General features: G+C 56.1%; 1 protein-coding gene across 5 annotated transcripts; it reads left to right on the top strand.

Moving 5' to 3' along the window:
* The first annotated feature begins 3,211 nt into the window (after nt 1–3,211).
* SLC25A45 (solute carrier family 25, member 45) lies at nt 3,212–8,753 on the top strand. Of its 5 annotated transcripts, none has more exons than XM_014538040.1 (6): nt 3,234–3,701; nt 4,672–4,715; nt 4,870–4,941; nt 5,201–5,386; nt 7,474–7,732; nt 7,870–8,210. In XM_014538040.1, the coding sequence occupies exons 1-6, from the start codon at nt 3,416–3,418 to the stop codon at nt 8,136–8,138; spliced, it is 1,116 nt and encodes a 371-aa protein (XP_014393526.1). In that variant the 5' UTR covers nt 3,234–3,415; the 3' UTR covers nt 8,139–8,210. The 5 variants fall into 5 exon arrangements, with proteins under 5 accessions (XP_014393528.1, XP_014393529.1, XP_014393526.1 ...); XM_014538041.1 differs by having other exon boundaries at nt 3,239–3,701; nt 8,108–8,753; XM_005864235.2 differs by having other exon boundaries at nt 3,239–3,641.
* Nucleotides 8,754–14,798: the final 6,045 nt, after the last annotated feature.

Below are 14,798 nucleotides of genomic sequence, written 5' to 3'. Positions count from 1 at the left end.
CTGGCCCACCTGGGTCACACCCTGGGGTGGCCGCGCTGCGAACCCGGGTGACCAAGGGCGAGTGGCCCCCACACCGATGGCCTCTAACAAGGTGTGGGAGGTCCAGGCAATCGGGGATCTGGGCGTAGTGACTTTGGGCCTGTTCCCCTCCTGGGACGCGGCGGGTCCACAGGGTGCTGGGTGCTGGGTAAAGGTGACCCAGGCAGCCGCCTGTGCTGCAGCACCGTGAGGGGTGACGGGCCCTTCGCTGTGGTCAGGAGACTGCGCCCCTGTCCTGACTCCTCCTGGACAAGCCCCTTCGCCTCCGGGCCTGTTTTCTTCATCTGTGAAAGGGGCATGCCCTCCGAGGACCAGGCCGGGCACCTGCGCGCCTGCTGCCTTAGACACGGGCTCAGAGACCGCGAGGCCTTCCCGAGGCCGGGAGAGGCGCTGGGGCTGGAAGAGCAGGTGTGAACCGCCTGTCCCCAGGGCCACGTCGCCAACATGCCCTGGCAACGCCAGCTTGTGCGCCTGAGGGGTGGATCTCGGGGAGAAAAACAGGTCCATGGGGCGCCTTCCTGAACCAGAGGAACAAGAGGTTGTTCCAGGTGACCACAGTGAACGTGGTGATCAGCAGAACCAAGAGGGGTTTGCGGAGGGCGGAGGAGTGGCTGGCCAGGCCCTGCTTCCCTGGCATCAGGGGCAGCCCCAGCTCCTAGCTCGGGCCTCGTTGCCTCGGTATTTGAAACAGCTCTTAGCCGGCTCTCAGGACCCACTCGAGCCCATTACAATGTCCTTTGCAGAAGGACCCGAGGACTCAGAGACGCTCAGATGTGACTGGAGAAGAGGGCGCAGTGGGAGCGGGCATCTCCGTCCTGCTTCTCAGCGCCGACCCTCCGCCCAGGACGCTGGCTCGGCGGCCTCCCTAACCTGCTGGTGCAGAGTGAGCAACAGTTCCGTGCAGCTGAGCGCTTACTGCGTGCGGCCCGGCCAGCAGGGGCGGGAGACCTGGGTCAGACACGGAAGTTTATGGACCTGGGTGAGACACGGAAGCTTATGGACCTGGGTGAGACACGGAAGCTTATGGTTTATTGATTTTTTAAAGTGTTAAAATTTTTTAAAATATATTTTTATTGATTGTAGAGAGAGAGGGAAGGGAGAGGGAGAGAAACATCAATGTGAAATAGAAACACCTTTAAAACTACGTAAGATGACAAGATTGCCTTAAAAATTATAAAATGCCACAAGCAGAAAGGGAACGGTCCTCAATTCCTGGGCATCCCCTGTGCATAGGCCCCCTTCCACTCCTCATGGCCCTGGGAGTGGAAATCAGAGTACTAGTAGCTGCCGTCTGTGGGGCATAGAGGATATGCCAGACCCAGCCTAAGTGCTCTAATCCTTAGAACACACCGAGTATATATCTCCATTTTATGATGATAAAACAGAAACAAAAAGATTAAGTAACAAAGCTCAGGCCTGGCACAGGTGTGGTGGTGAGGAAGCTGACCCAGGCCGGGTAAGGAGGAGCAGAGATCCCCCTTTTGTAGCTGCCGTCTGTGGGGCATAGAGGATATGCCAGACTCAGCCTAAGTGCTCTAATCCTTAGAACACACTGAGTATATATCTCCATTTTATGACAATAAAACAGAATCAAAAAGATAAGTAACAAAGCTCAGGCCTGGCGCAGGTGTGGTGGTGAGGAAGCTGAAACCAGGCCGGTAAGGAGGAGCAGAGATCCCTTTTTTTTTAATGATTTCAGAGAGGAAGGGAGAGGGAGAGAGAAACATCAATGATGAGAGAGAATCATTGACCGGCTGCCTCCTGCAGGCCCCCTACTGGGGATCAAGCCCTCACCTGGGCATGTGCCCTTGACTGGAATCGAACCCGGGACCCTTCAGTCCGCAGGCCAATGCTCTATTCACTGAGCCAAACCGGCTAGGGCTTTCGGGGAGTGGGAGCTGCAGGGGGAAATTAGGAGGGGGAGTGTGGTGGGTTTGGCAGTAACGGGATCAGAGCTCTGCTCTGCCAGGCGGACGGTTAACCTGGTGGGACTTGCAGGACTGGAGGAGACCTAGTCAGGACTGGAGGCTGTCCTTCTGCAAGGCGCTGGGGAGCGCTAACCTTTAAAGCCAAGGCCTTAGACTCAGCAATCAGCAGGGCTGGTCCCCTACTTTTGCAAGCGTTAAGTAGCCTGAGGCCCACAGAAGGGATTTTCCACCATCACTCAAGAGAGAACCAGCTGTAGGAGCATTGCAGCCCAGCCTCCGTGAGAGGCCAGTGCGCGGGAAGGTCTTGGGGCAGCCCAAGGAGCCCCAGGCAGCTCCAGGGGGAGGATGTCGGAGATGAAACCCTGCTTCCTAGGACCTCTCCCCGCACGAGAAAGTAGTGGGTGGATGGGATCAGCTTTGGCGAAGGGAGAGAAGGGCGAGCAGGACTGGTCCTTGGAACATCTGATGGGAAACCAAGAGCTGCAACCGGTTCTGGAGGAGCAGGAGGGGTCTTGTTGGACCTTTACATTCTTAGGGCCCTTTGGGGATGGGGGAGAGAACTGGGACTGAGGGCTGGTGCAGGGCTGTCCACTGATGCTGCCCCTGACTCGTCTGCTCATTCATTCTTTCATGAATATTTGAGTGTCTACTTTGTGCCACACATTGTTCGAAGCCTTCAAGATAACTAACAGCCCGGCTGGTGTGGCTCAGTGGTTGAGCATCAAGCTATGAACCAGGAGGTCATGGTTCGATCCCCCTCTGGGTACATGCCTGGGTGTGATGTGCAGGAGGCAGCCAATCAATGATTCTCTCTCATCATGGGTGTTTCTATCTCTCTCTCCCTCTCCCTTCTTCTCTGAAATCAACACAAATATATTTTTTTTAAAAAAAGAAGAAGAGCCCCCTCCTCTCCGTCCCCTCTTCTCCCTCATCCTGCAGGAGAGGGATTCGGGTCCCTGCCCTGTCAGTTTGGGTTGTAGTTGTGCAAAGAGAAGTGGCAGTCAAAGCCTTATCCTCCAAAGCAGAGAAGTGCTCCACCCTTTATACACTCAGTCCCCCCACCCCCCATGAGGTTCAGGAAGAGGAGCCACGGGAGGCTGCGGATGACTCAGTCCCATGGTAAACAACCCTGGGAGGAGGCCTGGCTCCAGGCCCCGGTGAGTGGTGAGTCGGTGAGTCACTCCCCAGCTTCCTTGTTTCCCAAGGCTCAGGAAGACCCTGGGCCCAGGCCTGCCCCCTGGTGGCCATGCCGGCTCTCTCAGTCCGGCCGCCTGCTGTCTGTGCTGTGGGACACCAATGGGAGTGCGGGCCAGGCAGGGCCTGTCCCCAGGAGACTCATTAAACCACTGCTGGCCGAGGCAGCCTGGAGGGGCCCAGTCCGGCTCACACTTCAAGGCCACTGTTGGCTGGCAGGGCTGGCAGGTCACCGTGGGCCGTCATCGGGCCCCATGAGATTTCACACTGCACGCCTCCCAGGCCGCCAGGGCCACCCAGGCTGGCTTGCTCCCCTCTCCTGGTGCCCAAGGCCTGGGTTAAACATTAGTGGGAGGTTATCAGCTGGGTTCGGGGCGGGAGAAGGTAGTTACACTTTCACCGCGTCCGCTCTGCGGGAGCCACCGTCCCCACCGGGCCGGACGATGCCTGTGGAGGAGTTTGTGGCCGGCTGGATCTCCGGTGAGACCTCTTTCCTCCCCCTGTCACGTCCCCCCAGTGGTGGGTCACTTCCTGGGGAAGGTAGGTGACATAGGAGGAGCTGAGGCCAAAGTCCTGGCTCCCCGAGTGTCCGGGGCCAGCGGTCCCAGAGCCTGCTGGGAGTCGTGTGAGGGAAGAAGCCAGGAAGGCACAGGTGGCAGGGTGCTGTCCCAAGGCCCCGCTGCCTGACACCTGCCAAGAGGGGGAGCCAAGGTGAGCGTCTCCCGGAGGCACCCACAGCACCTGCACCTCGAACCCCGCTCTCCCAGTGTGGGGCTCAGAAAGAAGTTCACCTTTGACCTCACCTGCTGTCCCGTGTCCCCCTTTCGGCCTGTGCCCTGCCTGGCAATGAACGGAGGCCCGGATCCTGAGGCCGGTTGCGCTATAGGCCCAGCTCAGCTTCTGGGGACACTTCTCTTAGGAGAAATAGAGGGACTTTCTGAACCTGCCTCGGGGGATGCGACCTCTCCCCAGGCTCCAGGACCAGCCTCTGCTGCAGAGAGCAAGCCCAGGAGGCGGGGAGATGGCCGGGGGCTGCGCCCTCCGCCCCTGGGGCCAGCGAGACTCCCCTAAGGACGCACTGCAGGTGGACAGGGCAGAGCGCCGGTGGGGCAGGGCCTGGTCTGGACCAAGGCCCCAAACTGGACAGTGGTTGTGAGTTGATGGGAGGGAGGAAGGGAGGAGCGATGGAGACCCCTCCAGAGTCATGGCTAGAGAAGCCAGCAAGACACTGGGGTGTGGGCGCCCAGTGAGGACCCCAAGTCTGTGGTTGGCTTCTCCCTTCTGCGAGCGTGCCCTCAGGCCAGGTTGGGGCGCCCTCCTGTTGTCCCCTGGTCCCGTCCCTTCCCAGCCCAGCGCCTGGTGCGGAGGCGCATGGGGCCAGCGGGGTTTCTGTGGAGCCTGTGGAAGGCCCTGCCCTCTCTCCTGCCTGAACCTCTCTTTCCTCTCAGCGCAGACTTGCTCCCTCAGCCTGGGGCTTGGCCTCACCTATAGCACCTTCTTGTCACTACAGGAGCACTGGGCTTGGTGCTGGGACACCCCTTCGACACTGTGAAGGTGAGTGTAGGGGAGGCGCCCGAGGAGGGAAAGATGGCACCTGAACCGAAGGGCAGGCTGCCCCGAGGGCAGGGCCTGGGTGACAGGCTCCTTCCTGCCTCTGCTGCCCCGCGGGCGTCCCGCTCTGTCCGTCCTTCCGGTCCTTCCCGTCCAGGTGCGGCTACAGACCCAGAGCACCTACCGAGGCATCATCGACTGTACGGTCAAGACTTACCGCCATGAGTCGGTGGGTGCCTGCTTCTCCGGGGCTTTGGGGTGGGAGGCATCTGAGCGTCAGTACCAGCTCCCTCCTCCCAGGCGGGGCTCCGTCCTTGGGAGAGAGAAGACCCAAGTCTGGGGCTCCCGCTGGGGCTGGGTGGTAGCTTCGCGCCTCCGCCGCTGGGCTCAGTGTGGTTCCAGCAGGAGGAGGCCTGGCCGGGGCTGGGAAGGGCCAAGGGGAGGCCCAGGTCCCCCACCCCCCACCCCAGGGCGTCCTCCCCCTGCAGATCCTGGGCTTCTTCAAGGGCATGAGCTTCCCCATCGCCAGCATAGCCGTGGTCAACTCGGTCCTGTTCGGGGTCTACAGCAACGCCCTGCTGGCGCTCACGGCCACCTCCCACCACGAGCGGCGCCTCCAGCCGCCCAGCTACACGCACGTCTTCATAGCCGGCTGCACCGGGGGCTTCCTCCAGGTCAGGGCGGCGGGGGGCATGCGCACACGCACACGCACAGGCACATGTGGGCGCAGAGGTGGTCAGTTCGGTCTTGCCCCTCCCAGCCACATCTGCGGACCCACAGCTGCAGGCCATGGCTGTCCCCCCCGCCGGAATGTGAGAGGCGGAGGGGAAATGGCAGCTCCTGCTGCTCCCAGCGGCCTGGCCTGGCTGAGCAGGCCGTCCACCCTGCAGGCCTGGAGGGCGGGTGCAGAACAGGGGGGGCCAAAGCAGAGAGAGCTCAGGGGGGTGGGCGGGGGAGATGGTGCTGAGAGGACACCATAGAGCAGCCGACGCCCCACTCTGAGGTGGACAGGGCTTGCCCACCTCCGGGGGGGGTCTGCCAGCCTCAGCTGCAGGAAGGCTCTCTCCAAGGGGAGCCCTGCCCTGACGTGGTCCTGGCTCTCCCCGCCCTGCCCTGCTCAGCCCCTGTGCCTGCAGCCTGGGCGGCTGGGAGTCACCGGGCCTCAGTCCACAGGTCTCGCTGGGAGAGGCCCCGGGAATTAATCATTAAGTGGCCCCAATCATTTGTTTTCGGTCTTTGTTCTCAGCATTTAAGTACCTGGGCTTTTGAGGGGTGGGGTGGGGGGAAGGGGGACCTCCAGGCACCCAGGGAAACCCCAGCTGAATGGGGGTTCCGAGCATAGAGGCAGAGGATATGTGCCTGCCCCTGCCCACACCTGCCAGGCGCCTCAGGTCACCCTCTAGTTGGCATCTGCCCTGATGCTCCTGACAGACTCGCAGGCAGAGAGCAAGGACAAGGAGCAGGCCGCGGGCTCACTAAGGTGAATTAATAACTCATGAGACCCCCAAAGGGCCTGGCTTTTCTCCTGCCCCTCTTTGCAAGGCGCGTGCCTGCATATTTCCCACGCCCGGAGACCTGGCACCCCCAGAAACAAGGAAGAGAACTGAGGCTCCAGGCCAGGCGGCCTGATTTAGGCCCAGCCAGGCCCAGCGCCTGAGCCAGCCTCCCCCCAGCTCTTTGGAAAGTAGAACAGATAACAGTCCTGGGGACTGGGGGTGGCGATGGGGACTGGGTCCGGGGACCGACTGCAGCCGCTTGCTGTGGAGCCTCTGACTTCAGTCTTGGGGCAGAAAGTGTGTCTTGTGTGGAGGTGGGAGGGAGGCTGGGCAGGACTCGGGTTAGCACAGGGCAGACTGACAACCTCTGCTGGGCACGAGAGTTGCTTTGGGCTGGCGAAGGCTGACCCCGTCACACAGTGCAGCAGAGCCTGATGTCCCCACTGTCCCCGTCGGCCTGGGATGGGGAGGGTGGGCCCTCCCTGCCACCCTACCTTAGGCCCAGCCATCCCCTCAGCTTCTGGAGCCGAGGGCTTGGGAGCCTGCGACATCAGGGCCCCTCTCGCAGGGGAGGAAGCCGGCCGACTTGGCCTCCACCCTCTAAAGATCATTGCCAGAGCCTCCGCCAGTCTCCTCTGTCATCAGCCATCTCCAGGCTGAGGGACTGAGCCCTCGCACCTCACCCACACACACACACACACACCTCATGTCGCCCCCAAATGCTGCGCTAACCTCGCGCTATGGCCTCAATTCTCTCCTCGCTGATCTTGACCTGGTTGACTCCCTGACTCACACCCCAGCCCCTCCCCAACCACCCTCCATGTCCTCCCAGCACCCACCTAGGTGCCAGTACCACCCCGACTCTGAGTTCCGGGTGCCTCAGCCAGTGATAAGAGCTCTAGGACCTACAGACGCACGGCCACCCACGTGCTGTTGGGCACCAGTAGCTGAGGGTGTGTGAGAGGCAGGAAGGGCTGGCCCAGCGCTTGCCCCCTGAGAGGTGTGCACAGGAGGTGGGGGCTGAGACCCCAACATGAACACGGTGACCTACTTACCCTGTGCGTGAGCGCAGACTGCACCCTTTCTTCAGACCCCGTCACCGCTCAGTCCTGGGTTCGGGGAGGATCCCTGGCCCATCCCCAGCTTTGAGTATGAGAAGCTGAGCGCTGGCAGCGGGCGGTCCTGCGGGAAGATGCCCTCTGCCTTCCTCCTCCTCCTCAGCACAAGCTGGCCCCGCCCGGGCCTTCACCCTTCTTTCCCTGCAGGCCTACTGCTTGGCCCCTTTTGACCTCATCAAAGTTCGGCTACAAAACCAGACAGAGCCAAGGGCGCGGCAGGGGGGCCCCCCACCCCGGTACCGGGGGCCCGTGCACTGTGCGGCCTCCATCTTCCAGGAGGAGGGGCCGCGGGGGCTGTTCCGGGGAGCCTGGGCTCTGACGCTGAGGGACACCCCCACACTGGGAATCTACTTCGTCAGCTACGAATGGCTCTGCCGCCAAGCCACGCCAGACGGCCAGAACCCCAGTAAGTGAGGTGCTGTGAGAGGGTGGGGGGCAGAGAGGAGTGAGGTGGGGAGCTGGTCCAGCGAGGAGGAGGGGGGAGGCGAGGGCAGGGGAGGGTGTTCCCGGGTCTGACCCTGCCCCGGCCTCCCGCGACCCCAGGCTCAACCACAGTGCTGGTGGCAGGGGGCTTTGCAGGCATCACCTCCTGGGTGACCGCCACCCCCTTGGACGTGATCAAGTCGCGGATGCAGATGGCCGGGCTGGGGCAGAGGGAGTACCAGGGGCTGCTGGACTGCATGGTGAGCAGCGCCCGGCAGGAAGGCCTGGGGGTCTTCTTCCGGGGGCTGACCATCAACAGTGCCCGCGCCTTTCCTGTCAACGCCGTCACCTTCCTCAGCTACGAGTACCTCCTCCACTTGTGGGGATGAGGCTGCACAGGCGCTGCCCGCAGCTCCCCAGGTGGGACGGACCGCCACCCACCTGCCCAGGTCGGAGGCCAAGTGGAAAGCACCAGGTTGAGATTTCAATGCAAGAGTCTCAGCCTTCCTGTCGAGGCACCTCCCGGCCTGGAAGGTGCAGATGGGGCTGGGGAGGTGGTGAGGAGCAGGCCCCGCCCCCATCCTGATTCCTTCGTAAACAACTACCTTAAGCGGTGGTGCTGGAGACATCCCGGCCACCTGTGACCTTACCCTCCACTGCTGCCTGGCTGCTAACTCTCCCCTGGATTCCAGGGCGGCGCCCTCAGCCGCCTCCCACCCCATCTCCTTTCCCACCTCTCCCCCCTGACTCAAGTGTGGCCTTTACACCTCCGGCTGTCCACATCCTTCAGCGACTCCCACCCCCTCCAGGGAAAAGCCCGAACTCCACCCCTCCTGATGGGGCACCTCCCTCCGCCAGCTCCCTCTCCCTCAGCAGCTTCGGCAGCCTAGCCCTGCCCCAGCACAAGCTGTGCCCCTCATCACCCCCAGCCTGGAAGGTCTAGTCCAGTGATGGCGAACCTATGACATACATGTCAGAGGTGACACGCTAACACATTTTTTTGGTTAATTTTTCTTTGTTAAATGGCATTTAAATATATAAAATAAATATCAAAAATATAAGTCTTTGTTTTACTATGGTTGCAAATATCAAAAAATTTCTGTATGTGACACGGCACCAGAGTTAAGGTAGGGTTTTTCAAAATGCTGACACGCCGAGCTCAAAAGGTTCGCCATCACTGGTCTAGTCCCTCCCGGCCAACACTGGGCATTGCCAAGGGGTGACTCCATCATCCCTCTGGCTGGGCCCCTCCCAGACCCAGACTGAGCTCTGTCTCCTGGTCCCTCCTCGGCTCCCCAGGCTGACTTTGGGGTCTGCAGATCACCTTGACCACAGCCCTACCTGTGTCCTGGTGGCCGATTGACTTCTCAGCTTCCCCATTAAACGGGGAGCTCCTCGAGGCAGGGGTAGCACACCTGATCATTTCCCAGCTCGGAGCCTGTGCTCAGAGCAGCCCGGTAAATGGCTGCTGAAGGCAGTGGCATTGCGCTAACTCCAAGCACCCCACTTGCTTCCGTGGTCCTGCCCCTGCCTCCACCCCCGCCAGCCCCTCACTGAGAGCTGTGAGTGTGCCGGCAGCAGGGAGTCCGTGGCACAGGCTTTCTTTACTTATCTCAGTTGCCCAGTGGGCATGAAAACTGGCGGAGGGTTCATTTAACTGGCAATAAAGCTGAGCAGGGTTTGTACCCACTAATCTGTCTGCGATCAAACTGGGCCCCCCTCGTGGTGACCTGAATGCCTGGATCCCTGCCCTTTCCCGTTCGCTGCCTAGAAAGACAATCGAGCGCTCTAACCACCCTAACCACCGTGACAGAGGCGGCCTCGGCTCAAACACTAGGTAACTCGTCCCAGGCTGCACAGCTGGTGCGTCGCATCACACAGCTTCCTGGATGCATCTCCAGAGCATCCAGAGCTCGGTGACTCTCTACCCTGCTCTCCCTGGGCACTATGACAGTCTCCCCTGAGTCACCCAAGTCCACCTGGTGGGCCTGCCAGCATCAGCCCTGACAGGTGCTTATCGGAGCTGTCCTTCACCAGGTGGTGGCTCGCAGACTGCAAGTCATTCTCCCTCCTTCCATCGCCATACCATGGCCCCGGGGCACGTGGCCACTGAGCCGGGCTGTGGTTCTTGCTAGAGAAATGGTGACGCGTGCACCTTGCCCCTCACTTGCTTACAAGGCAGTTCCTCCCTGTGGGTGGCCCTGGAAGGACTGCTGAGGGTGCAGGAGGCGCCCACTGGCCCGGAACCAGGGGGACTGCTTAGCCTTCACGCCGCCTCACACAGGGGGTGAGGGCCTGCAGTTCTGTGGTCGGTGGTCCCAGTGTGGTCCGGGAGCAGCGGCATCGGACCTCTGGGAGCCGGTTAGAATGACTCCCAGCCCCACCCGGGCCTGGCCGAAGCAGAAGCTGAGGTTGGGCTCAGGAGCCTGTGTTGGGAGAGGCGCTCCAGTGACTTCACACACGTAACGGTGTCTGGCTGCTCCTGACAGCAGAAGCGTGCTGCCCTTTCAAGTTGTGAGCTGGTGGGAGTGACCTGAACTAGTGCTGGTGGCCTCCACTCCCCACAGCCTCAGGGAGCCTCTTCCCGGGATGGACAAGGGGGTCTGCCTGAGCCAGCACTGTCCTTCCTGGGCCTGGTTCCCCCCAAATCCCTTCCGGCTGGTCAGCCTGTGGGTCCAGTGGCCGTGCAGCACCGCCGCGGTGCCAGAGACTTGGGGCTGGACATGACAGTCATGGGAAGACCTCAGGGCAGTCTGAGGCTGGAAGGGAGCCAAGAGCATGTGAAAGAGGAGGTGGCTCTTATAACCTGGGCCAGGGCAGGTTCCTGGCTGGGTGGCTCAGTTGGTTAGAGCATCATCCAGTTACACCAGGCTGGCGGGTTTGATCCCTGGTCAGGGCACATACAAGAGTCAACCAATGAATGGATAAATAAGTGGAACAACAAAAGTCGATGTTTCTCTCTCTCCCTCCCTAAACAATCAATAAGTACATTTTTAAAAATTAAGAATAATAAAAAAAGAAGAGACAGGAGGTCAGGGTAGCCCTCTGAAGTTTGCCATCTCTCACCAGTTAGCAAGAGAATATGATATTAAAATCCTTGTATGATTTTCTTAAATTGAAATCCTTTCTGGGGTATTAATTTCACCCATAAGCCTGCCTTTGCACTTCCGTTTTCCTTCTCTGGTTCTCTCCAGAGGCATCTTGTGGGGGAGGGGCTGGAGCTCCCTTGCTCTGAGCTCCTCATTAGAACCAGAGAGTGGCAGGCCTCATGTGGCCATGCAGCCCCTTCCACTAGCCCGGCAGGAGCTGCAGCCGGGCTGCAGAACAGAGCTGCAGGGAGGAGGGTAAGCATAGCATGAGCAGTGAGAAAACTCACAACAGTATTGGAATGGAGGGTGGAAAGACAAACAGAGTCAGGCAGGAAATGGCTGGAGATATTTTTAAAAGCTAGATGTTTTTACATCAGCAGGGTCTCATAATATGCACATTAAATTCCTTCAGGAATTAACAGATGTTATTAGAGATCATCATTATTCTTTTTTAGATTAATATGTTTTTATTGATTTCAGAGAGAGGAAGAAAGATAGATAGAAACATCAGTGATGAGAGAGAATCACCGATTGGCTGCCTCTGACCTCCTGGTTCATGGGTCAATGCTCAACCACTGAGCCACGCCAGCTGGGCGGTCATCATTATTCTTGAGACTCATTTAGGTAGAAGGAATCCCTAAGAATTAGGACATAGTCAATGAACTGCTTTGAGGCTGAAAATGGGGGTGGTGTCTGAGGGACACATGTAAAGAAAGGGCTTATAACTTGGGCAAACACGTAGGAGAAATTACAGGAGACTAACTTATGTGTATTGTGACAATAAGGCTACATGTGCAGGTAAAGGGGGAATGACAGGGTGAAGATGGTTCTGGTACAAATCACTATTGCCAGACTCACTGAACAGCAGAGTTTAGCTTTAGTTTCTTTAAGGGGAGTCACTCTTAGCCTGGCCGACATGGCTCAGTGGTTGAGTGTCGACCTATGAATGAGGTCATGGTTTGATGCCCAGTCAGGGCACATGCCTGGGTTGTGGGCTTGGTCCCCAGTAGGGGCCATGCAGGAGGCAGCCGATCAATGATTCTCTCTCATCATTGATGTTTCTATCTCTCTCTCCCTTTCCCTTCCTCTCTGAAATCAATAAAAAAAATTTTTTTTTAAAAAAGAGGAGTCACTCGTAATTGGTGTCTCTGTCTGACCACTGTCCTGAGCTCCAGGCACACACTGCCACCTCTGCTCACAGATCCTTGAGCGTCCATCCCAAAGGCGCCTGTTCCTGCTGCCGTGCTCTGTGGCAGAGGGAAGCCTCAGGCCACACATCTCAAAGAAGCTCTCCCTCCCCTCTCCTCCTGCTTCAAAGGAGTCTCCAACTCTTGTTAACCTGAAGTTTCCTAGGACTCACTCCCTTCTTTCCAATCCATATTTCAGGAATACTGTGGGCGTGGTTCCAGACCTCTGAAATACAGCGAATATTGCAATAAAGCAAGTCACATGAGGTTTTTGGTTTCCCAGTGCATATAAAAGTTGTTTTTGCATGATACTGTAGTCTTTGTGTGAAATAGCATTATGCCTAAAAACCAACGCACATGCCCTAATTTTAAAACACCTATGGATCCCACCGCTGCCACCAAAAAAAACCGTATTGCTAAAAAAATGCTGACTATTATCTGAGCCTTCAGCAAGTCATAATCTTTTTGCCGGTGGAGGGTCTTACCTTCAATTTGTAAGAAGTGCAACATCCGTGAAAGGCAATAAAGCCAGGTGTGCCTGAACTGCAGCCCTGCTCCTGTCCTGAATCTCAACAATAACTCAACTTTTTCAAATGGAATTTTGATCAAGTTACCCTACCCCCCTTGTCCCCCTTGATAGCTTCCTGTTATTCTGAGCAATCTGGGCAAGCTCCTTCCACAGTCCACAAGGCTCTGAGCATTCACCTTTTCTTGGTTGCTTAGCATACAAGGATCTTGAGGTTTTCCGGAGATGAAGTGCAACCAATTTAAAAAATTCCCACAACAAAAATTATCAGACCCACAGGGAAAAAATTCCCACAACAAAAATTACCAGACCCACAGGGAAAAAATTCATTCCCACAACAAAAATGTCCAGACCCACAGGGGGAAAAACCACCATCGAATTAAAGCATCAGTACAAAAAACACACAACAGATTTAGCTGTCTGTCCTTCCATTCTGTAATTATATACTTTCATTTGTGTGACTTTGATTATAACTGTCTCTTCTCTAAACTACGAGCTCCATGAAGCAGTGACTTTGACTCTAGGTGGCATACAGAGGTGCTCAATAAATAATTTTGAACAAGTGAATGAATGAATGAAAGAAAACTGCTCTTCCCAACTTCCCTTCTGTCAGGCCAGGGCTCTAGACTTTATGTAGATCCCGCCTATCATTAAGCAGCTAGCTAGACTCTAGATCCAATACAACAAACATAATTTAAGAACCATCACTAATTTTGCCAATAGTGAGGGAACTTCACAAGGACCTCTTCAAACAAGAGTGTAAACCAGGTTGTCTCCAAAGCTGCCCTTGGGCCAAACGCTAATACCTTGACCTTGAAGATTAAAGAACCACACAGAAGACTACATAGACTGTGAATCCCAGCTGAACCCAAGTCTCATAAGTTAAGTCAAGATCTGGAAGGGGCTACACTTTTAGCAAAAGCATAGACCAGAAAACTTCCACCCACCAGTAAAGGGAACCCACAAAGAAATATGCCTCTCTGTGTGTGGTGGGAAAAAATTAAGAATAAGATCGGCTCCCCTGTGAACCAGGAACCAACCACATGCTTGTTCGTTCACATTATGGTACTTCAGGTCTGGGACACCTTCCTCCCAGAAATTAATTTATCATGGTGTCAGCGCCCCCTTGTGCCTGATTGGAGCAACTACAATTTTTTTTCTAAAGGTGAGCAGCCTAAATCAGGATCTTGAGGTTTTCCAGAGATAAAGTACAACCAATTAAAAAAATTCCCACAACAAAAATTACCAGACCCACAGGGAAAATAAGCCACCATGAATTAAAGCACCAGTACAAAAAACACACAACAGATTTAGCCCCCCAAGCATTTCAGATATTAGGTTTATCAGATATAGAAAGTAACCATGCATAAAATATTTAAGTGCATAAAAAGAAATAAAAGAAAGACAGTGTAAAAATTATTCTAAATATTTGAAAAAAAAAAAACCACCCAAATAACTGTCAGAGCTGAAGAGAACTGGAGGTAGATGGGAAGGAACTCGAGCGCAATGCAGAGATATAAGAAGACGCGACCCATCTTTCTGCCTCTGGACTCTGCATCCAGTCCATCATCTTCTCAAGACTGATGATGACGGTGCATAGTGATTAAAATAGTACCTGGTAAACTCCCAACAATAAAGATAAATAAAATAAAATAGTGCCTGGCAAGTAGAAAACACTTTATAAGTATAAATTTGTCTAATCCACATGACTGACCTGTATAGTTGGTCACTTGCTATCTCTCCCTCTAGTGAGCACCTAGGAACAGGCACTGTGCCTTATTCACCTTTGCTGCCCTGGAGCCTGTATGCTTTCTGAACATAGAGGGTGTCTGTTACAGGCTTGTAAGGAAACTGAAATAATGCACATACTATTTTTTGCCACCCCTTACTTTGCATGTGGCAGTGCCTGCAAAATTGAATAGGACTGCCTTGACCTTGATTTTTAAAAACTTGGTCTGTTGGAAATAGTCCTCTTCGGCTCCTCTCACCCCTTCATACCCGATGCTCTATCCATGAGGCAGTCCCACCAACTCAGCAGCTTCCTGACTTGGTTTCTGGTTTCCACCTTTGCTCCCCACCTTCCCATGTTTTTCACACAGCAACTAGAATTAGATTTTTTTAAAATATAAAATATAGCCCTAACCAGTTTGGCTCAGTGGATAAAGCATCAGCCTGCGGACTCAAGGGTCCCAGGTTCGATTCCGGTCAAGGGCATGTACCTTGGTTGCGGGCACATCCCCAGTGGGG

Source organism: Myotis brandtii, unplaced genomic scaffold (assembly GCF_000412655.1).
Source record: "Myotis brandtii unplaced genomic scaffold, ASM41265v1 scaffold187, whole genome shotgun sequence".
Classification (NCBI taxonomy): Eukaryota; Metazoa; Chordata; class Mammalia; order Chiroptera; family Vespertilionidae; genus Myotis; species Myotis brandtii.
The sequence above is the reverse complement of the archived record's forward strand: the minus strand, read 5'-3'. Positions and strand labels throughout refer to the sequence as shown.